At 56.0% G+C, this 19,102-nt stretch overlaps 2 protein-coding genes across 6 annotated transcripts in view; one reads left to right on the forward strand and one right to left on the reverse strand.

Moving 5' to 3' along the window:
- On the forward strand, positions 1 to 16,830 carry LHX6 (LIM homeobox 6). Of its 4 annotated transcripts, none has more exons than XM_084493782.1 (10): positions 1 to 156; positions 709 to 849; positions 1,019 to 1,204; positions 1,281 to 1,402; positions 6,474 to 6,694; positions 9,037 to 9,137; positions 9,216 to 9,311; positions 10,963 to 11,137; positions 11,550 to 11,653; positions 13,108 to 16,830. In XM_084493782.1, the coding sequence occupies exons 1-10, from the start codon at positions 82 to 84 to the stop codon at positions 13,126 to 13,128; spliced, it is 1,242 nt and encodes a 413-aa protein (XP_084349908.1). In that variant the 5' UTR covers positions 1 to 81; the 3' UTR covers positions 13,129 to 16,830. The 4 variants fall into 4 exon arrangements, with proteins under 4 accessions (XP_084349908.1, XP_084349909.1, XP_084349911.1 ...); XM_084493783.1 differs by having other exon boundaries at positions 16 to 156; positions 784 to 849; XM_084493784.1 differs by having other exon boundaries at positions 139 to 156; positions 722 to 849.
- The window catches only part of MORN5 (MORN repeat containing 5), a 14,738-nt gene continuing 11,704 nt past the window's right edge, over positions 16,069 to 19,102 (reverse strand). Inside the window, exons 5-6 of one of the 2 annotated variants that reach the window (XM_084493789.1) lie at positions 17,429 to 17,544; positions 16,069 to 16,176 (exon numbers count right to left, since the gene is read on the reverse strand). In XM_084493789.1, the coding sequence (XP_084349915.1) occupies positions 17,465 to 17,544 (80 nt within the window). In that variant the 3' untranslated portion in view covers positions 16,069 to 16,176; positions 17,429 to 17,464. Of the gene's footprint in view, positions 16,177 to 16,229; positions 17,545 to 19,102 lie in introns of those variants that run through there. The other variant, XM_084493788.1, reaches the window with a different exon arrangement.

Raw genomic sequence — 19,102 nt, forward strand, 5'->3', positions numbered from 1 at the left:
TCCTGCCGCGGCCGCGGGACGCGCCGCCCGCGGGCACGGAGCGCGGCGGCGGCGGCGGGCGGAGCGGGGCGCGCCCGCCCCATGCACCGGAGCCATGAGGGCGGGCAGCCCCGGGGCCCGGGCCGCCGCGCCCCGGCCGGCGCCGAGGCGGGCAAGGTGAGCGCCGTCGGGGCCGGGAGCGGGGCCGGAGAGCGGCGGCGGCGGCGGGGCCGGTACCGGGTGTGGGGTGGGTATGGGGGGGTGGGGGGGGGAGCGGTGGGGCCGGGACCGGGGTCGGGACCGGGGCCGGGGCCGCTCGCCGCCTCCCGCGCCGAAGGGGAGGATTTTTCCATCCCGGCGCTTTCTGGGGCGTTTTGTGCTCGGCGGAGGGAGAGGGGGAAGAATTTCGATTTTTAATTACTACCATTAAAAAAATCAAATTTGCAATTCTTTGGGTGGCCTGATGGATTCCCTGATTGACAGCCGGAATTGACACTCTGGGTACCTCTTATCTCGGGCATTTACGGCAATTTCTAATTGCAGGTAGTTTGTGGGGTTTTTTCAGCGCTTTGGCTCGCATGGGAACCGAGCGATTACTTCAAGAGGCCCGGGTTAAGTGCAGGCAGGGAGAGAATTCAATCCACATTCAAATTGCTTCATTAAAGAGACGCAGCTTTTGTTGCAAAGGATTTAAATGGCCACTAGAAAGTTCTTATTTATTGTTTTGAGGCGGTTTATATAGGGTGCCCCGCGCTCGCCCGGCGCATGGAGCCGCAGCCTCCCTCTCCCGCTCTCTCCCGCAAGGTGATGCCGCCGGAGCCGCTGCCCAAGGGGAGCGCCCGCTGCCTCGACCCGCACGCCCGCGCCATGGTAAGCGGGGCCGGGGCCGCGCCGGGGCTGCCGGGGGCACCGGGGGCACCGGGACCCGCCGGGCCGAGCCGGGCCGGGACCGCGGGGAGAGCGCCGGGCCCCGGGGGGGTGGGGGTCGCGGGCGGCCGAGGCGGGGCCGCGGCTCACGGCCCCCCGGCTGTGCCCGCAGTCGCAGCCCGACGGGGAGCCGCTGCCCGGCGCCCTGGAGAAGGAGGACGCCCGCTCGGCGCCCAGCACCCCGTCCACGCCGTCCGTCTGCTCGCCGCCGTCCTCCTCCTCCTCGTCCACGCCGTCGGCCGGCAAGAACGTGTGCTCCAGCTGCGGGCTGGAGATCCTCGACCGGTACCTGCTCAAGGTGAGCGGCGGGGGCGGCGGGGGAGGCGGCGGCGGCGGGCGGGCGGCCCCGGGTCTCAGCCCCCTTCTTGCCGCAGGTGAACAACCTCATCTGGCATGTCCGCTGCCTCGAGTGCTCCGTGTGCCGCACCTCGCTGCGGCAGCAGCACAGCTGCTACATCAAGAACAAGGAGATCTTCTGCAAGATGGACTACTTCAGGTAGGGGCCGGGCCGCCGGGGCTAAGAGGGGCGCGGGGGGAGCGGCCCCGTCGGGAGCGGAGCGGCCGCGCCGGCCCCGGTGCTGCCGGGGAAGGGGCCGCGAAGCTGCGGGGCCGCGGGGCAGAGAGCCCCGGGGCTGCTTCGCGGCGGCCGGGAGAAGCGGCGGCTCCCCGGGCACGGCCGAGGCACTGCAGCCGGTCCCGTGCCCTCGGCGGCTCCGGTCCTCGCCGGCCCCGCGGCTCCCGGGCAGGGACCGGGAGGCGTCGGACGGCACCGGCCCGGCGGCTGCGGGCAGGCTGAGCCCGCACCGAGCCGTCGGCAAGGCTGAGCCGTTGCTCCAAGCCTTTTCCTGCCGCGTAGCACCAAAAAACGCCGCGGCGTCGTTGGCGTTAGGGCGAGAAAGCGGCGAACCGAGTCCCCGGCGGCGGGGAGCGCCCGGCCGGCACCGGCACCGGGGCAGCTCGGGACCCCGGCGGCCGGAGGAGCGGGTCCCGCTGGGGGCCGGTTGCTGGGGCTGCGGCAGCCTTCGGGTGGCGAACCCCAAATCGGGAACCACCCCCTGAAAGAGAGGCGTGGGGATGGAGGGTTCCCGAGCTCCGCGCCGGGGTTTGGCTGCCGGCAGAGCCCCCCGCTCCGGCTTCGCCCATCTCGCCCGCCGAGGGAGCGCAGTTTGCCCCAGGAGGAAGGGGAAATCGCAGGCAGGAAATGAGAATGACCCCGGCGGGGCTGTGCGGGGCTCGCCACGACGGCCGCGATTCGGCTCGGCTCGGCTCGGCACGGCTCGGCAGCTCTCCCGGGCAGAGGTGCTTCGGGCAGGGCGTGCTCCGCGGGCAGCGTATTTAGGTGCCTCCAGGGGCTTTATTTTATTTAATTTGGTTTTGGTTTTATCTCATTATTTTTAAGAGGGTCTCCAGATGCGGCAGGAAGGGGGCCGTGCCCCCCGGCCCTCCGGCGCGGTGCTCTCGGTGCTCGGCGGGGCAGCTCCGAGCCCGGCTCCCCCCGCGCCCGTCCCGGCCCCGCCGCGCCGTTGTCCGCGAGCAGCCGGCGGGAGGAACCGGGGATCCCACCGGAATCCTCCTCACCCGGGGCGGAAAGCACCGGGGCAGCCTGGGGTGCCTTTGTGCTGCTTCGGAGCAATTCCAGCGCTTTCCGTTAATTAATAACCGTTCGCACGATATTGCTATTTTTTTTTAAAGACGGGCGGTTTTTAAGGACGGGCTCCGAGCAGCGGCTGAACCCCGGCATCGCGGCGCTCGCCGCCCGCTCCACCGGGGACGCTCCCGGCCGGAGCCGCTGCTGGCCGGGCCGGCCCCGGCTGCCCGCGCTGGGGCGGCCGCAGAGCCGGAGGTGGCGTTTGCCGTTTGCACAAAACGATTTTAATTTTTATTGAATTTTTCTCGAGCGCGGAACGACGCCGGCGGGGCCGCGACCGGGTGGGGACGGGGCTGCCCCGTTCCTGGCCGCCCCCGGGGCCCCGAAGCCCGCGGGCACCGCGCTGCCGGTGGGGGACTCAAAGCGCCTGTTCGGGCATTGCCGAGCCGTGCCGAGCCGTACGGGGCCGGGCATTGCCGTGCCGAGCCGAGCCGAGCCGGTCCCCGCGGCGAGCCCCGGGCGGTGCCGATCCGCGCTGCCGTCGGTGCCCGGGGGCGGCCGAGCCCCGGCTGCTGCGGGGCCGGGGCCGGGCTTCAGCGCCGCGATCGGGAGCCGTGGATGGCCGGGACCCCGCGTCTCGCGTGGGGGTCCCCGGGGCTCTCCGGCCGGCAGAGCGGGGCCGCCGGCGGGGACTGCCCGGGCTGGGGTCCCGCAGCCCGGTGGGGAGTCCCCGGGAGCCGCTGGTGCCCGTGGAGGGCCTGCAGCCCCGGGCAGCAGGGACCCAGTGCTTGGCCAGGGACAAATCCGACTCTTTCGACTTTTTAAATTATTATTATTATTTGCCGAAGCGTGTTTTTAAAAGAGGAGCAGAACTGTCCCCCTGTCCCTTGTGTCCCCCTGTCCCTTCCCGTTCACACAAGAGGCTGTGCTGGCGCTGCCACGGCCCCGCAGCTCCGTGCGCGTCTTTAAGCAAGCGTCGCCGTTTCCTGTGTCTTGTCAAATAATTGCACTTGGCATCCAGGGCTCTAGTGCTTCGAGGAGAACCAAATTAAAATTGGAGCTCGTGGAGCTCCTTTGGAGGAACATTGTGTTCCCGGGTGATGCGAGGGCTGCTTACGGCCAAGCTCCCACGGCTGCGGTCTCGGGGAGGGCCAGCACCCCGCCGTGGTCCTGGTGTGACCCCCAGGGCACCCGGCCGTGCTGGGCAGCTCCGGGGCACAAAAGCTTAGGGTCCCTGCGGGCTGGGGCAGTGCAAGGCCCACGGGTGGGCCAGGGCCAGCGTGGGCTGTCGCCCCCAGCCTTTGTGCCCCTGGGGTGCCTTTGTGCTCCGGCCTGAGCGCAGCCGTGGCTCGCCGCGCAGGCAGGCTCGCTTCGGCTGCGCGCTGCTGCTCCTCTGCCTGGTTCAGCACAGATCCTGGAAGCTGCAGCCACGGCTGCTTCTAGGGGCTGTGTTAGGAGCTTCCTACAGAGCACACCCAGGGAGATGGGGACGTGTGGAGCTGTCGGTGGCCCTCACTCCAACCCCACAGGCATGGGGGTGCCAGGGCTCGGGGAGCTGCGGCACCCGGGTGCCCGTGAGCCTGCACGTACCAGGCACCCTCCTGCCTCTGCTCTCCCCGGAGGAGGCAGGACGGGTCTTTCTGGGATGAGTCCCTCCCGGTAATGTCACTGCTGCTTTCTATCTCCTGGTGGGGGTGCGGAGAGCTGGCAGCATCTGCTCACCACAAACCGCATGCGGGGCCAGAGCTGTGGATCCAGCCGGTGTTGGCGATGCCCTGGCCCAAGCTGTGGTGCATGGGCCAGGCTGCGGAGCTGAGCTTCGCCATCAGAGAAACCACCTGGGCTTGGGGAAAGCCTCCAGCTCTGTGTCTCCTGCTGCAGCGTGGCTCCATCCTTGTCCCCTCTGTGCCATGCGGGCAGCAGGACACCAGAAGCCCCTCACTTGGTGCCCCTCAGCTGCCGCATGCTCGGGGATCCCTGGGCTCTCGCTGCCCGTGGCAGGAACAGCCTCAGCGAATTGAAGTCAGATTTATTTTTGAAACACCATTTCCCATAGCGATGGGTCAGGGCGGTTTCTCTCCCCACGGGTGGTGATGTCCCTGTGGTGACAGCCCCTGCTGGGTGACAGCGGGTGCCTATGCACGGCCCTGGCTTGGTTTGGTTTCCATCAAAACCCGCCAGCTGCAGCCAGTGCTGGAAGCAGGCACTGGCGTGAGAGCTGCGGGTGCAGCATCAGTGGCTGCCAGCGCTGCCTCCTGCACGGCCCCGTGCCCGTGTCCCCCTGCGGGACCACGGGGTCTGCATGGGGCGAGCAGAGTGGCCTCTGCCAGGAACTGCCACTGGCCAGGGACCCTGCCTGGCCACGGGGACACCATGCTGCAGGTCTGAGCCACCCGGGTGTCCCCGTGGATCCCAGCCTGCGTGGGGTGATCTTCCCGGGCCGTGCCTGTCCCAGCGCGCAGCTTGGCCTGCTCCGGAGCAGGGAGCGATTGAACTGGGGAGAGGCGATTACCACGTGCTATTAGTTCGTTTAAGCCTGCCCCCTCGTTTGATAGCGTTCAGCAAATACGACTGTTTATATAGCACATTGTTCAAAGTAATTCGACTTACAGGAACAATCTTTACTTCTAAATAAAAAATTAATACAGTTCTTTTGTTTGTGCGTTTATATAAACGAGCTGGCACAAAGTCAGTTTACAATGTTCCCATCTGAAGTAAATTAGCGAAGTCTCTTAGCTAAGTCTCTGTATAATTTCAGCACAGAAATGTCCTCTCTAAAGCAGCCTTTTTTTTTGTTGGTTGTGTTTCGTTTTTTATTTTTTTTTTTTTGGTCAGCTATGGTCAGGCTGAAAAATTTAAACCTTTCTCTTCCTCCCAAACAGTCTTGCAGTTAGCGACTCGGTACAGGATGGTCTTGCAGCATCTCCCCAGGGTCACGGAGGGTTGGCAGCTCAGGGACGGCTCAGCCGTGGCGCACGAGGCTGTGGCGTGCTCCCACCTGGGGCTGTCTCAGGGTGCCCGGAGTGGTTGCGGTCGCTGCCACCTGCCCAGCTCTGCAGCCTCGAGGCGCTGCAGCGAGAGGTGCCCTTGGTGCAGTCCCCTCCGTGTTCCCTGCCTGCAATGCAGGAAATGCTCGGGCTGTTCGGGCAGGGGATGGCAGCGGCTGCTGCTTCCCGGCAGGGATGGGGATGAGGAGCGCGGGGCCGGGTGCGAGCCCCGTGACGTGGTGACTGCGAGCAGGGCTGCGTCGGGGCCAGCACCAGCCCTGCGGAGCTGGAGGAGACGCTGCTCTCTCCCTGCTGCTTACTGCTCATTGCGTGTATTTTTTTTTAACGGTTTTAGTAAAACTACAATGTGAAAACCCACCCGCGTTAGTGGAGGCCATGCCCGTGCTGTGGTGGCACCGCCTGGGCTCGGTGCAGGAGCGGTGGCCTGGTGGAGCTGCCGGCAGCGGGGCGCTCAGAAGTGTGTGCCGAGGCACGGCCCCCCCGGTGTGTGGGGATGCGGCGGCCTCGTTACCTTTTCATTTCACTGAAATACTTCCTAGCATAAATAACTCGAGCGCGATCATCATCTTCTCGCCGCGAGGAGACCTCCTCGTAGGAGGAAAAAGCAGATGCATACGTCTGTGTGTGTGAGGAGAAAACACATGTTTTGATTTATTGCAATAGGGGAAAAAACGGCTCTAACAAAATTTCCATCTGAGTGTCACACTGCCTGTTATCAAAATAAAAAGCCCACGAACTTGGAGGCTGATTCATTGCACTGCGTGACCTCAGCGCTCGCTCGCACGGCTCAGCCCCGCGGCCGCGCCTGGTGCTGCGGGGCCGCGCTGGGCCCCCTGCCCACGGTAGCCCCCGGGGGGCGGTTTCCCCGCAGCCCCTGCCCCGCGTGGGCTTTGTGGGGTTGGGGCTGGTTGGGGTGGGCGATGGGGCGGCGGGGGCTGCCCGCCCTCACCCTCTCTCCTCTCCTCCCGCAGCCGGTTTGGTACCAAGTGCGCCCGCTGCGGCAGGCAGATCTACGCCAGCGACTGGGTGCGGCGGGCGCGGGGCAACGCCTACCACCTCGCCTGCTTCGCCTGCTTCTCCTGCAAGCGGCAGCTCTCCACCGGCGAGGAGTTCGGCTTGGTGGAGGAGAAGGTGCTGTGCCGGATCCACTACGACACCATGATAGAGAACCTCAAGCGAGCGGCGGAAAACGGTACGGAGCCGCGGTGCAGCCCTCGGCGCGGGGACATCGCTGCCGTGGTGAGGTGTCGGGGCCGGTCCCGCTGCTGCTGGGGGCACGTGGAGAGTGGGACGGTGCCTGCCCAAAGGCTGCTGCTGCCCTGGGGTGCACGTGGGTGTGATGGGCTGGTGCTGCTGGTGGCAGAGCCGTGTGCTGAGGGCAATGCTGGGCACAGCCCCTGGTCCTGTTCCCACCACACCGCCTGGTCTTGCTGCCGCGTGCGGCGAGTCAGAAAACCTCAGGGATTTTGAGGCCGTGAGTCATAAACCTAGAAGGTGGGGAACCTGGCAGGCAGATAGACTGTTCCTGTCTTTTTCCACCGGCCCTGGGATGGGTTTCTCAGAGCTGTGTGCTGCTGTCCCTGCTGTGGCACGTCACCAATGGCCTCCTGGTCCCACCCAAGTCCCCCTCTCACGGCGCTGGGCTGGTGCCACCAGGTCACGCAGCGCTGCGGTTCCTCCAGTGCAGCCTGGCCCCAGTGCTGGCCCAGAGGGTGCTTGGAGGAGAGAAACGGCTTTGGAAGGTTTGCGAGGCCACATCGTGCCACGTTACCACCAGGCTGGGCCAGGAGGGAGCCTGGCCAGGTCCTGCCCCACGTGCTCGGGCTGCAACCGCCTCCGGCTCCCTCCCGTGCTCATGTCTGTGGTGAGGAGATGAGTGAGGGTTGTGGCAGGGCTGCTTGCTTTTATTATGTTGGGCACTGAGAGGCTGCCCATGGAGATGCTCTGCGGCCATGGGAATGCTGAGAGAAATGCCCAGGGACCTCGTGGGGCTGTGCTGGGGCATTGCCCGCCTGGGAGCACGGCTCCTGCCCGTGCTGCCCCTTGCTAGTGCTTCATGGGCATGGGGAGGCAAACGCCGCGTCCCAGCCCGTGCAGCATGTGGAAGCTATTAACAACCTGACACGAAAATAATCAGTGTTTCTGTTTACAGCCTTTGAGTAAGAGAATGGAAACAGCGTGCCCTGTCGGGCTGGGAGGGTCCCGGCCGCGGGGCCGGTGGTCGGCTGGCTGTGGGGGCGCGGGGCTGAGGCCGGGCACGGGGGGTGGTGGGGAGAGGCTGCGGGTCCGGGGGGAGCGTGGGGCCAGGCTGTGACCGTGGCCGGGTCTGGCTCCAGGGCCCTGCAGTGCCCTGGTCCCAGCTGGGGCTTGGTTTGCACTGCAGGGGAGGTCCCTGCCAGTGCTGGGGAGCCCTGCGGAGCTGGGGCACAGGGTGAGTGTCCTCGGGCAGGTGCCCGGCTTCGAGCGCAGTGCCCCTTGGCTGCAGGAGGGGATGGGGAGGCTCTGGAGAGCAGTGTTGCTGCAGAGTTAGAGGGCCACACTTTTTTTTCCCCCTCCAGTAATTACCCAGCAATTTCTTCAGCACATGAGGTTTTACACACAAGAAAAATAAACAGATGTTGCTGAAGTCAGAGTCCCATTCATCATCCTAAAAGAACAAGTCAAACTATATGAGAAAGTCCTTCAACTCAAGCCAAGACAATCACAGCCCGGTCCAGCTTGCAGAGCAAACGTCGTGGTGTGCAGGCACATCCTGGGAGCGGGGCGAGCGCCAGCCCTGCGCAGGCACCCTCCCTCATCCATCACTCCTCCGGGCAGGACGCGGGCTCCGGTGGGGTCCCCAGAGCAGGGTGGAGGCCCTGGCCCTGGCTGTCCCCCCACTGTCTCCGTGGCTGTGTGAGGGGGGCCAGGCTCGCCCCGAGGCCCTGTTTGGGCAGTGGGGGACAGTCCCTGTCCCAGTGTGTCCTCCTGCTGTGTGGCTGCTGCTTGGGGTGGTGGCAGCATGCGGAACAAGGTCACTGGCACCACTGCCGTGGGGCCCTGGACATGGTCAGGGGAAGAGCAAGGAGCCCATTCAATCACACCCTGAGTGAATGGGATGGGTGATGGAGGCAGTGTTGCAGTGGAGACAGGGCCACAGGGCACAGCGTGGGTGTCGGTGTGCTCAGCAGCACGCAGGGTCCTCTTCTGAGCTGCTCATGGGGGGACGCAGCCTGGTGGTGCCACAAGCCGAGGACGTCAGTGCCTTCCTTTATACACCACAACGTCCATCTTCCCTCTGTCCTTTCCACATCCCTCATTCCCCACCTCTTCCACAAAACTGCTGTTTTTTCCAAACACATCAGGGGCAGCATTACCACTTGGGGACAGAGAGACTCAGTGGTCCCTCTCTGGGTCGGTGCCACTGCCCCGTGCCGCGATGTCCCCAGGCAGGGCAGGGCAGGGAGGACGCTGCATGTGTGTGTGCTGGGAGGTGCACGGCTGTTATTCAGCTCCCCCAGCGCTGACTGCAGCACTCTGGGCTTCTCTCCACAGGCAACGGGATCACGCTGGAGGGGGCCGTGCCCTCGGAGCAGGACAGCCAGCCGAAGCCGGCCAAGAGGGCGCGCACCTCCTTCACCGCCGAGCAGCTGCAGGTAGCGGGGCTGGGCCGGGGGCTGGGGGGGCCCGCGGTGCCCGGCCTCACCCTCACCCCTCTGCTCGCCGCCCGCCAGGTCATGCAGGCACAGTTTGCTCAGGACAACAACCCCGACGCACAAACGCTTCAGAAACTCGCAGATATGACGGGACTGAGTCGGAGAGTCATTCAGGTAGGGGCAGCCGTGGGGCGAGCGCGCGGGACGTGGGGCGTGGGGTAGAGGTGAGGTGTGGGCACCAGCACCCCCATGGCGGATGGAGAAGGGGGCAGAGGGGGGCACTGGTGACCCTGTGTGATGGGAACACTGGTGCTAAATGGGATGAACATCCCTCTAGCCCCTTGTTCCCTTGCTGGCCACTGGACTTGCTGCATCCAGCAGCTTCGTGCTCTCTTCTGGGTGCGTTGTTTCGCAATGCCAGCACCACCCTTGCCCTTTCTCACTCTTTGATTTTCAGTATTTTTTTTCTCTTTTTAATGCAATGAAAAAAAAAAATACAGCCCTGGCCAATCCAAACAAATTATGGGGTAGGGAGCTGCCCCTAACACACTGGCTGCAGCACTCTGTCACTGACCTGGGCACAGGCAGGACCGGTGCTTCCCCAGCAGCGAGGTGCTGGTCCTGCGAGGCTGCACCATTGGTGTTGGGAAGTTTCAGCAATGTCCCTGCCCCTAAGCTGTGTGTGAGGCAGCAACGTCCCTGTCCCTAAGCTGTGTGTGAGGGATGGGAGAGCCGTGACAGAGGGGCTGGGAGGAAAACAGTACCTCTGCCACTCCTGCAGCCACCCCAGCTGTGCCCTCGGCCACATTCGTGCTCCTCACTTCGGCGTGCTGCTGACACTTTCTGCATACAATGAGAGCACGAGTGATTAAAATAAACTTGGAGCTTTCATCCAGGAATTGTTTTGCCAAAGACGCATTTAAATTTCTAGCGCGTGAAAATCTGGCTCGAGCCTCGGTTATTGAGACTCTTCATTTAGAGAAAGATCAACTGGTCTGCACGCTGGGCTGTTTTTTACGTGGGTATTTTTTAAAGGTGCTTCGAGCAGGAAACAATTTGTCAAACGCTTGTGACTGTTTCCTTCGCATGGTCCAGTGTGCGTGGCCTCAGGGCGCTGATCTTCGCTGTGACTTGTGGAAGGTTTCTACTCCCAATTATCCTTCAGAAATTAAAGCATAAGAAAGAAAACACCACATTAGGATGGAAAAAGCCTCTCTGTATGTTTTAGTTCTAGGGTGTAGCCCCCTAACTATTCCTTTAATTAGGAGCAGTGAGATACGGTCAGAAGGCTCCTGCCTGCTGGTGGATGCAGTAGGGCTGTCTCCTGTCATACCTTCATTTCTCAGCTTCATTGTGCTGCTGATGTGGTTTCTGGACACAATAACCACAAGAGATTGAATTGTTTTCGTCATGCCTACGGTCGCAGACGCAGCTCGCTGCGGAAGGGAGCGGTGTGATATTTAGCGAGAGCTCCTGCACAGCCCGGTCGTGGCATTTCACCCAGCGACTCCTGCGCCAAGCACGAAAGTTTTCATTGCCTTACTGAAGAATGGTGTCGGTTCTGACCACGCCAAATTAACCGTAATGGTGCCACTTCAGGCATGCTATTGTCTGTGCTTTCTGGAGACAAAAGTCTTCCTCCAGCGAGCGCAGAAAAAAAGCAGTGGGAGGCAGCGGACGCTAACAAGGTGTTTCAGCGTGGAGATCTCCAAATGCGATGCCTTTTTGTAAATACCCCGCGGAGGCAGCTCTCACAGGGTCTTTGTGAGCGACCGCAGCTCAGCCCAATTCCCTCTTCACGCAGTGTCTGCTGCTTTCCTTTCAGGTTTGGTTTCAAAACTGCAGAGCCCGCCATAAAAAACACACGCCCCAGCACACAGTGCCGCCCTCGGGGGCCCCCCCGTCCCGCCTCCCCTCCTCGCTCCCCGAGGACATCCACTACTCGCCCTTCAGCAGCCCGGAGCGGGCCCGGATGGTGACGCTGCACGGATACATAGAGAGTGAGTGCGGGGCTGGGGAGGGGCTGAGCAGTTTGGTCCCACGAAGGTCCCTGCCTTGGCTTGGCTTTAGGGCCCTCGGCCTTCCTTGGGTTCCCTTTGTCATGGAGAGCAGCGTGGGTGCATCCTGTGGAGCTGGTGTGCTCCTGCGCAAGGTCAGAGGAGCTTTTCCTAATAACTGCTGGTTGCTGATGGACTGTTTGCGAGTAGGGCAGTGTTGTTGGGGTGGGAAGGGTCACCAGGATGGAGTCTCTGGGCTCTATGCAACCCGTGAGGTTTCTCCCCACCCTCGCCTGCACCAAACGTGGCTCCTCAATGCATGTCCCCGGGTGCTCCCTGCCAGGAGCCCGGCCGTGCTGCTCGCAGGGCTTGTGTTGTTGGCAGTAACGGGGCTGAAGCCTCTTCTCATCCACAGGTCAGGTACAGTGTGGACAAGTGCACTGTAGACTTCCCTACACTGCTCCACCAGTGCACCTCAAAGCAGACATGGAAGGACCACTATCTAATAGGGGTGAGAAGGTAATTGTACTCTTTGTTTCAGGCTTTGGGGCCAAACTGCTGTTTGTGTAATGTCATTGCCACTGCCTGCTTGTGCCAGCAGGGCTGCTTCGCTGTGATCTGTAGCAGCTGCCAGCTGCTTATGGTGTTTGCTTAATTCTGGTGGCCCTAGACTGATGTACCAGCTGTTGGTACATGGCACCGATTTGTTCTGCACTAAGTTCCCCTCCTTGTCATGTGCTGGGTGGGATGCTATGCCTGGAGCCACTCAAGTCTCCAACCTCCCCCTGCCTTAGCTCCTGTGTTTCTGGTTTCTCCCTTCCCTGTGGTCACTTGCTTCTTTCCCTGCTCTGCTGCCCCGCTGTCAGCACACTTGGTCTGCTAGTGACTGCGCGGGCAGGACCCGCGCCACGTTCTGACTTCCAGCTCTCCATGAGCTAATAAGAAGGATTCATTTCTTGGGGATTCCAGTATTGCTTAAAGAATAACAACTGGCCATCATCATATCTTAAATAGGAATGTTATTTCACAATGCCTGGCTAAGAAACAATATTGCATATAGATTTTTTTTCTTTTCAGTACTTCAGTATCTGCCCATTCTAATGTAGAGCTCATTTTTGGGACAAGGATCCTGAAATGATGTATACATGCCTAGGCTCAAGATTTTATTTAGGATCCCAATTTAAGTGACTTCATTTTGAGGAAATACTATACTGAGCCTTTGGCAACTCTTACTGTTGTAGCTTTCATCTTTACTTTTAGAAGCTCTCAGCATCTCTTTCCAAATCTTTCTCTATTCAGTGCAGCAACCAGAGATTATTGAGCTCTGCTTCAATAAATGCAAGCAGGGACACAGCAAAGTTACTTTTTTGGTCAAAATGATAGCATTTTATCTTGATATCTACACAGAAAACTGGAGAGTTTTCAGAAAATATTACTCTGTCCTGACGCTGTCCTTCAAAGAAAGTCCCCAGCAGCAACTGGTTCCTGTGACTTCAGTGCAATTACTTGTGGATGTTGCAGGGCTGGGTTCTCAGGACATGGGGCTGCCCCCCAGACCAGTTCCTTTTCCAAACAATTCCTGCTGTGCTCAGTTCTGGAAACCTAAAGCAGCATCTTTTTCCTCATAGACTGTGAGATTTGCTCAGAGAGCAAACAAGATACCTACAGGCTGCCCTGCGCTGTGCAGTGCAGTTCTGCAGGCTAACAGGGAGCTGGTGACTCCCTTAGGGGTGGACTGCTGTGCTCCCTTTACCTCCCGCTTGTTATGCTGTGTGCTGCCTTCTCTGTGAGCTCTGGTCTGTGGAGTTCAGGGGCAAGAGTGGCTCCAGAAGGAGTTTGTCCCACGGGCAAGTCACTGCCCTCTCTTTTGGCTGGGTGTGTGCTGCCTGGCTGTTCCCCGAGAGCCCATTTCCGTGGTGAGGGCCGTTTGTCTGTGGAAGTGGCTAACGCTTGGTTCACGTTTCTCCCACTAGGTCATCCTCTTTCAGTACTGACTGCGCGAGCTCTTCCTCATCTGCCCACGGCGCTACCAGCACCACTGCCCCTCAGTCGCTGAAACAGCGTCCAGCCCGAGGCAACTGTTCTCAGTCATGCAGGAGAAACTCAGATCCAGCACTCTCAGTTGTTCCCATTGACCAGCATCTAACATCCACTATTATTTCTCCAGCAACACTCTGTGTATGTGTGTGTCGAGTGCAGAGTTACATTTTTCACTTGTTTCTTGTGGACTTGTAGAATGACAGTGAGTCTCTCCAAGGCAATGCCAGACACAGCCAAAATTAGTGACTCTGCTGTGCTTACAAATCCTGCTCCCCAGTCACGGGAATATGAACAGATCAGTTCACGCTGAGTCACAGGGGGTTTGATGATCACCTATGAATATAAAGAAAGGAGGAATTTACGTGGTTTGGCCTGATTCTCTTTTTGCACCAGTGAAGCAGTGTTGGTTCCCGGACGTCCCTCCTTATTTACACTTGCATGTGTGAAATCCGAAATGGGCTCTTTGGCTCAGCAACTCAATATACACACAGGACTCCTGAGCCAAAGCCGCAGGTAGCTGTGGCTCCACTAAGTGGAAAACATGATGCCAGCTGGAAATAGGCAGTTTTCCTTCCTCCTCAAAGTGCTTTAGAATCACATGTCCTTTGATCACTCTGTAAGGTAAGTAAACCTTAGTGTTTCCCCCCCTCATTTTGTAGGAGGGGAAACGGAGATGTCCTGAACCGAAAGGAGTGGTGGGGGTTGGTGGCAGAGCCAGGTTTAGCACTCTGAAGGCTTTGATTGCTGACTTGTTCTCAGAGCACTGAATATCTCTCTCCTCTCATAGCCATCTGCCAAATCTTTCATTGTTTTTATTATTAGTCTCATTTTTTATTAACAAGCTACTTTATTTCCGTGGAGTCATGTTGGATCACAAATGGGTGATTTCAAAGTGTACCTACACAAAACTTAGGCACTCCATACACTGGGCCTGGGGAATCCCTAAAGGAAGCTGATTGTAAATGCGTAGAAAAGTCTTGCCCTGGTACGGGCCCCAGGAGAAGGACCCAGCGCCGTGCCCAGTGCTCGCTGAGGGCAGCAGGGGAGGAACCCGGGAGCAGTCAGGGAGGTGCAGCCGGCGGTAAGGCCGGCAGGAGTGGTCCTGGCTGAGTGGCAGCAAGGTGACGGCGTATTCCTTTGTCTGGCAGCGCCCGATTACCTCTGCCCTTGCCTTGTTCCCCTTTCCTGAAGCACGACTGTTGCTTCTGCCATGGCTGGGATGGAGGCGCAGCCCCAGCCGGCTGCTCGCAGAGGAGCGGGTGATGCGGAGCTCACCCTCAGAGGCAGTCTCACTGCAACAACAAAGGAAGTACTCGGCCCTCTGGCCCCAAATCAGGAAAAAGCCTCTGAAATGATACTTCATTGACAGTAAGAACAAAAGTAAACAGCTAGCGTTTGCCAGCCCTTCTCAGCTTGCACCAAGCCATGAGCAGGCCGATAACAAAACCTCTCTCCACGTGAGCTCATGGGTCTGTCTTGCTGCTCGGTGTTTGCGCGGCATTTCCAAGAATGTGAAAGCCTACCATGAGCCACAGTTAGTGCGTGACGTGACTGAGCGGTGCCTGCGGGACAGACGACAGGAATCCATCGGTTGCATAACTTGTTTTCGGTTCAAGCTGCAGATACACGTGTTTTTCTCTCGGGGAGATCCATCTCCAGCAGCCCTTGGTGGCTGAGCTGGGTGGGTGGCACCGGGCCGGGCCTGCTGGGTGCTGGTGGCCCTGCACGGTCACCATGGGCTGCACAGGGACTTGTGTGAGGAGACACGGATATCTGCTGAGGTGGCCACTGAGATCTCTTGATTTGAGGAATAACCAAATGCAAGCACACGCTGGTATGTGTTGGAACAAATACATACAAACCTCTGTGTGTGTATGTATGTAAAGCAGGGAGAGTGATGGTAGTATTCGGACAGTGAGGCCAGTATTCTGTCTAACTGCAGCTAGCAGCTCTACCTCCATTTTAAAACAGCATTTGGAAGGAGGGAGGAAATTAGGTCCGTAAAGTATTATTGTCACCTCCTGATGCACCAATAACCACTTCCAGCGTGTGACCCACCACAAGGGACTCCCGCACGTGTGGCCTGGCAGCAACCACTGCTCCAAAGTGTCTCTGTGGGGCAGGAACGGTCACAAGCTGCTCCCGTTCCTGCCACTTTTCTCCCTGTCTGTAGCGATGAGCGAAAGGACTGGCAGACCTTTTGTTGGCTGTGAGTGCTGCTTCCCGGCATGGGTGGCTGCGGGGTGTACGTGGCATGCTGTGTCCGCGTGAAACGGCCTTCAGATGCTGGGGGTGGTTGGCGGGGTCACCAGGGCCCCACTTTCTTCTCCGTTTGTGCTCGCGCTTTGGAATGATTGTTTAGTTGTGGACTTAGTGCTATAAACTAATGGGTAGCTGTCCAATTTAAGGCTGAAGGAGAGACCTCAGGCTGTAACTTGACCTGACATCCCCCAGTACTTGAGATTTCCACAACTGTTTTGTTGAGGGAGAAAACGGTCTGTTGCATTTATCTTCTGTCTCAGCAGTGCAGTGAAAGGGAGGCTATTAACTATGTATCTGCTAAATATCAGCTTAGTCACTGACCAAGAGAACCACTTGTGAAATGTACTGTATGTCAAAGTTTTTGTAGCTGATACCACGGACGGGACCAGCATGCGAAGCGCAGGGTAACGCGGAGGTCTCTCCCCGGCCGCGCTGTGCTCACAGCGACCTGCACTGCACAGACCCTGCCCGAGGGCAGCTCCCCCCGTAAGTAGCCAGGAGCAGCTTTGCTAATTCAGAAATCAGGCTCTGTTCATATTAAGCCCAAATTGTTTGCAAAAACTGGAAGCAATTCAGCTTGTGCAGTTTTAGAGCTAATTATGTGTATGGAAAATACTCAACTCTACCAAGAATGTAAGAAATTCTCTAATTTATTCAATACGTTGTTTCACAATATATTTCACACTGACTGTTGCCACTGAACCAAACCTTATCTCAGGTCATTTGCATTCATCTCCTGTCTGTAGATTTAAAAAAAAAAAAAAAGAGAAAAGAAAAGAAAAAGTAAAACTCATTCTCATTTTCTTCGTTTATTCAGTAATTGCCAAATAAGTCCTGGTGCAGCAATGCAGACTCCATGTATTAAACTTTTCCAGTTGCTATTTACAAAAACTTTTGCAGACAAAATCTGGTGAAGATAGGCAGTGAAAGGCTTTTCACTCGATTTTAATAAGGTAACTAAATATAGTGAGGGTCTGAAAGTGGAATGGTTTACAATTTTATTGCTTTTTTTTTTTTTTTTCTTTTGGCTCACGCTGGTTAACCCCAATGCCCTAGCTAAAGGTGCTTACACAACTTACTAGTTGGGACGGGGGAGTGGGAATCAATCCTGCACTACTATCAGTGATATATCTGTAGGATGCCAACTATAGACACATCGGTTTTATTTCATCAGCCAATCATTTTGTTGTAGCATGTTGCAATTATGCATGTCTTGGCTACAATGGTTAAAAAATTCTCTAAATGAATGGACAGTCAAGACTAATATTTATTTTAAAAATTAAAACTAAATTGTAAGCACTTTTTTGTAAAACCAATGTCTGTTTTGTTACATACTTTTAATGTTGTGCTTTGTAAATGTCTTATTTGTGTAATAAATAAAGTTAATGCAAGTAGAAGTGCTGGCACTTACATCCAGAAAATGATGTAATTCCATTTTATTTTATTTTTAAATACTTTCTGGCTTACTAATCAAGCAGCAACCCACCCAGTTTTCCTCTTTTATTATTTTGTTAAACTCTGGCTTCAGGAGAGTTCAACAAACGTTCGTAGTAAATGGATATAATTTCCTAGTTAGCAAACCAGTCATTAAAGAATACCTCTGGTGTACATTATTACAATGATCAATCAATATCAAAGTACTGAGCAAAAAGAGAGGAAAGGAATTCACCAGGACAGCTAACTAAAATCTGGGAAAATAATGTTGATTAAGATGGATTTGAATGACTTCAACACTGAATCTGAGGCACTCTTTTTAACAAATTGTTTTCAAGCTTAATAACGTGTATATATACCACACTACACACCTCTCAGGAATATTACTGTGAGTACAGTCTGCTCTTTTTCCATGGCTTTTTCTCAGCATGACTGATTAAATGATTATTTCCATTTTTGTTTATGCTGACAAAGATGACGAAAAGATTATATTCCTGTAGAGGGAAGGGGTGATATAAATCTGTGTGGACAAATTAGACTTATTGTGAATCAGATTACCTGCTTTAGATTATTATTGTCTAGCAAAACCAATTTTCATGGTTTAGGTTTATGCCCAGTTGTTTCATCCTCAGCTTTCCGGCAGGTCCGAATGATCCACTCATGCTCATCATCATCTAAAAGGGAGAGAAAGAGAAGGCCAAATATCACCATTTCACACCTGCTTTTTGCATTACCAGGGTCCAGCTCAAACAATTTTTCCTTTGAGGAAAAAAATATCTGTTCCTAGCCATTGGCATCTCTTAGAACACATTTTTGTTTCTTGAAAAGATTTTGTGCTGTTATGCTGGAATGTGTCAAGGCAGGAGACACTGAATACATGGCAATGATTCTGAGTACTCAGCTATTTGATAGGATTAACATGGGCAGAACTGAAATTTATGCTCTTTTTGGAGTTTTTATGACCATTTACAGGAAATCTGTTGAAAATATCAGAAGTGAAGTTACACATTTTTGAATACTATGTCTGCATTGCTTGTCAGGTTATGAAAAGTGAAGGTAATGAAAAATCTACAGTCAAAGCCTAAGTTATTCTCTTCCAGTTTTTCTTTCGGTGCTGTTTTTGAAATGTACATTATGATCGGTATCAATAAGTTGATATAATACTGATGGGCGTGTTATAGATCATCTTCTGTGTCCCTTGTTAGTATTCATGTCTGTCATATTCTCAGAGAATAACAGTGTGAAAAGAAAAAAAAAACAACACAAAGATAATGTAGGAAAAAACAACTGTCCAGCAAAGTTTGAATAGAAATTGTGTGTATGATTACAAAAAAATAACGTGGCAAATATAAGTTGTGGCTTCTTTATTCCAGGGACTTAAACAGTCTTGTCTTCAAAAACTGTTCTGCAGACTTTTTTTTTTTCACTTGCTTAGGGGAAAAGTGATCTGTCTAGTAGACCAGGAAAAAACAAACTTCAAAAAGCCTTGGGAAAAATCAAGGTATTGCTTAAAACAATACTTGTATTTATTTTTGTATAAATGAAATATATTAGAGCTGCTTCTTGTGTTTACCACTCTCTTAAGAAATCCACATTATCTGCTTGTGGCATGTGCTTCTCACTTGCTTCCTCCTAAACTGTAAGCTTTTGTAGCAGCCTTTATTACCTGAAAGCCCAGATGGTTACAAGAAAGATGGAGCAGAGGGAGCTGTGATCGTGGTGCTGTGACCACCACTTGGCATAGCTCATGGTCCCACCTTGCACAGCTGAGAGCCCTGCTCAGTTAGGTCAAAACAGATCAAGAAAGAAGAATGCTGCTTGTAAGGAGTCAAATTTTCCTGGAAACCTTTTGACTGGGGAGTTGTACCTTTCAGCTAAAGTGACATGGTAGCATTTTGAATGTAAAGGTAGGAAGGTCCTGGGAGTGCAGCTGTGCTCATCTCAGAAGTGAATGGTTGCAGAAGGGTATGTGACAAACTAGTTCTGATGTACAAGAGTGTTCAGGTATGTGCCTAAATCTCAGTGACTCCAGTGGGTTTTGAATCAAGTCAGCTTTGTCTCTTTATTTTTTAATTTTTTTTCCTTAATGCTGCCCTTCCCTATTTCTCCTTTCTGTTAAGTGAGCTGAGTGCAGGTCTTCCCTTCTCATAAGGTGCTGCTCACAAGGAGCTCTATTGGCATCCTAGTAAAAGCCTGCTAGAGTGAGGTCTGTGCCAAAGCATTCACCCCTTG

Source organism: Aythya ferina (assembly GCF_964211825.1).
Source record: "Aythya ferina genome assembly, chromosome: 20".
Lineage (NCBI taxonomy): Eukaryota > Metazoa > Chordata > Aves > Anseriformes > Anatidae > Aythya > Aythya ferina.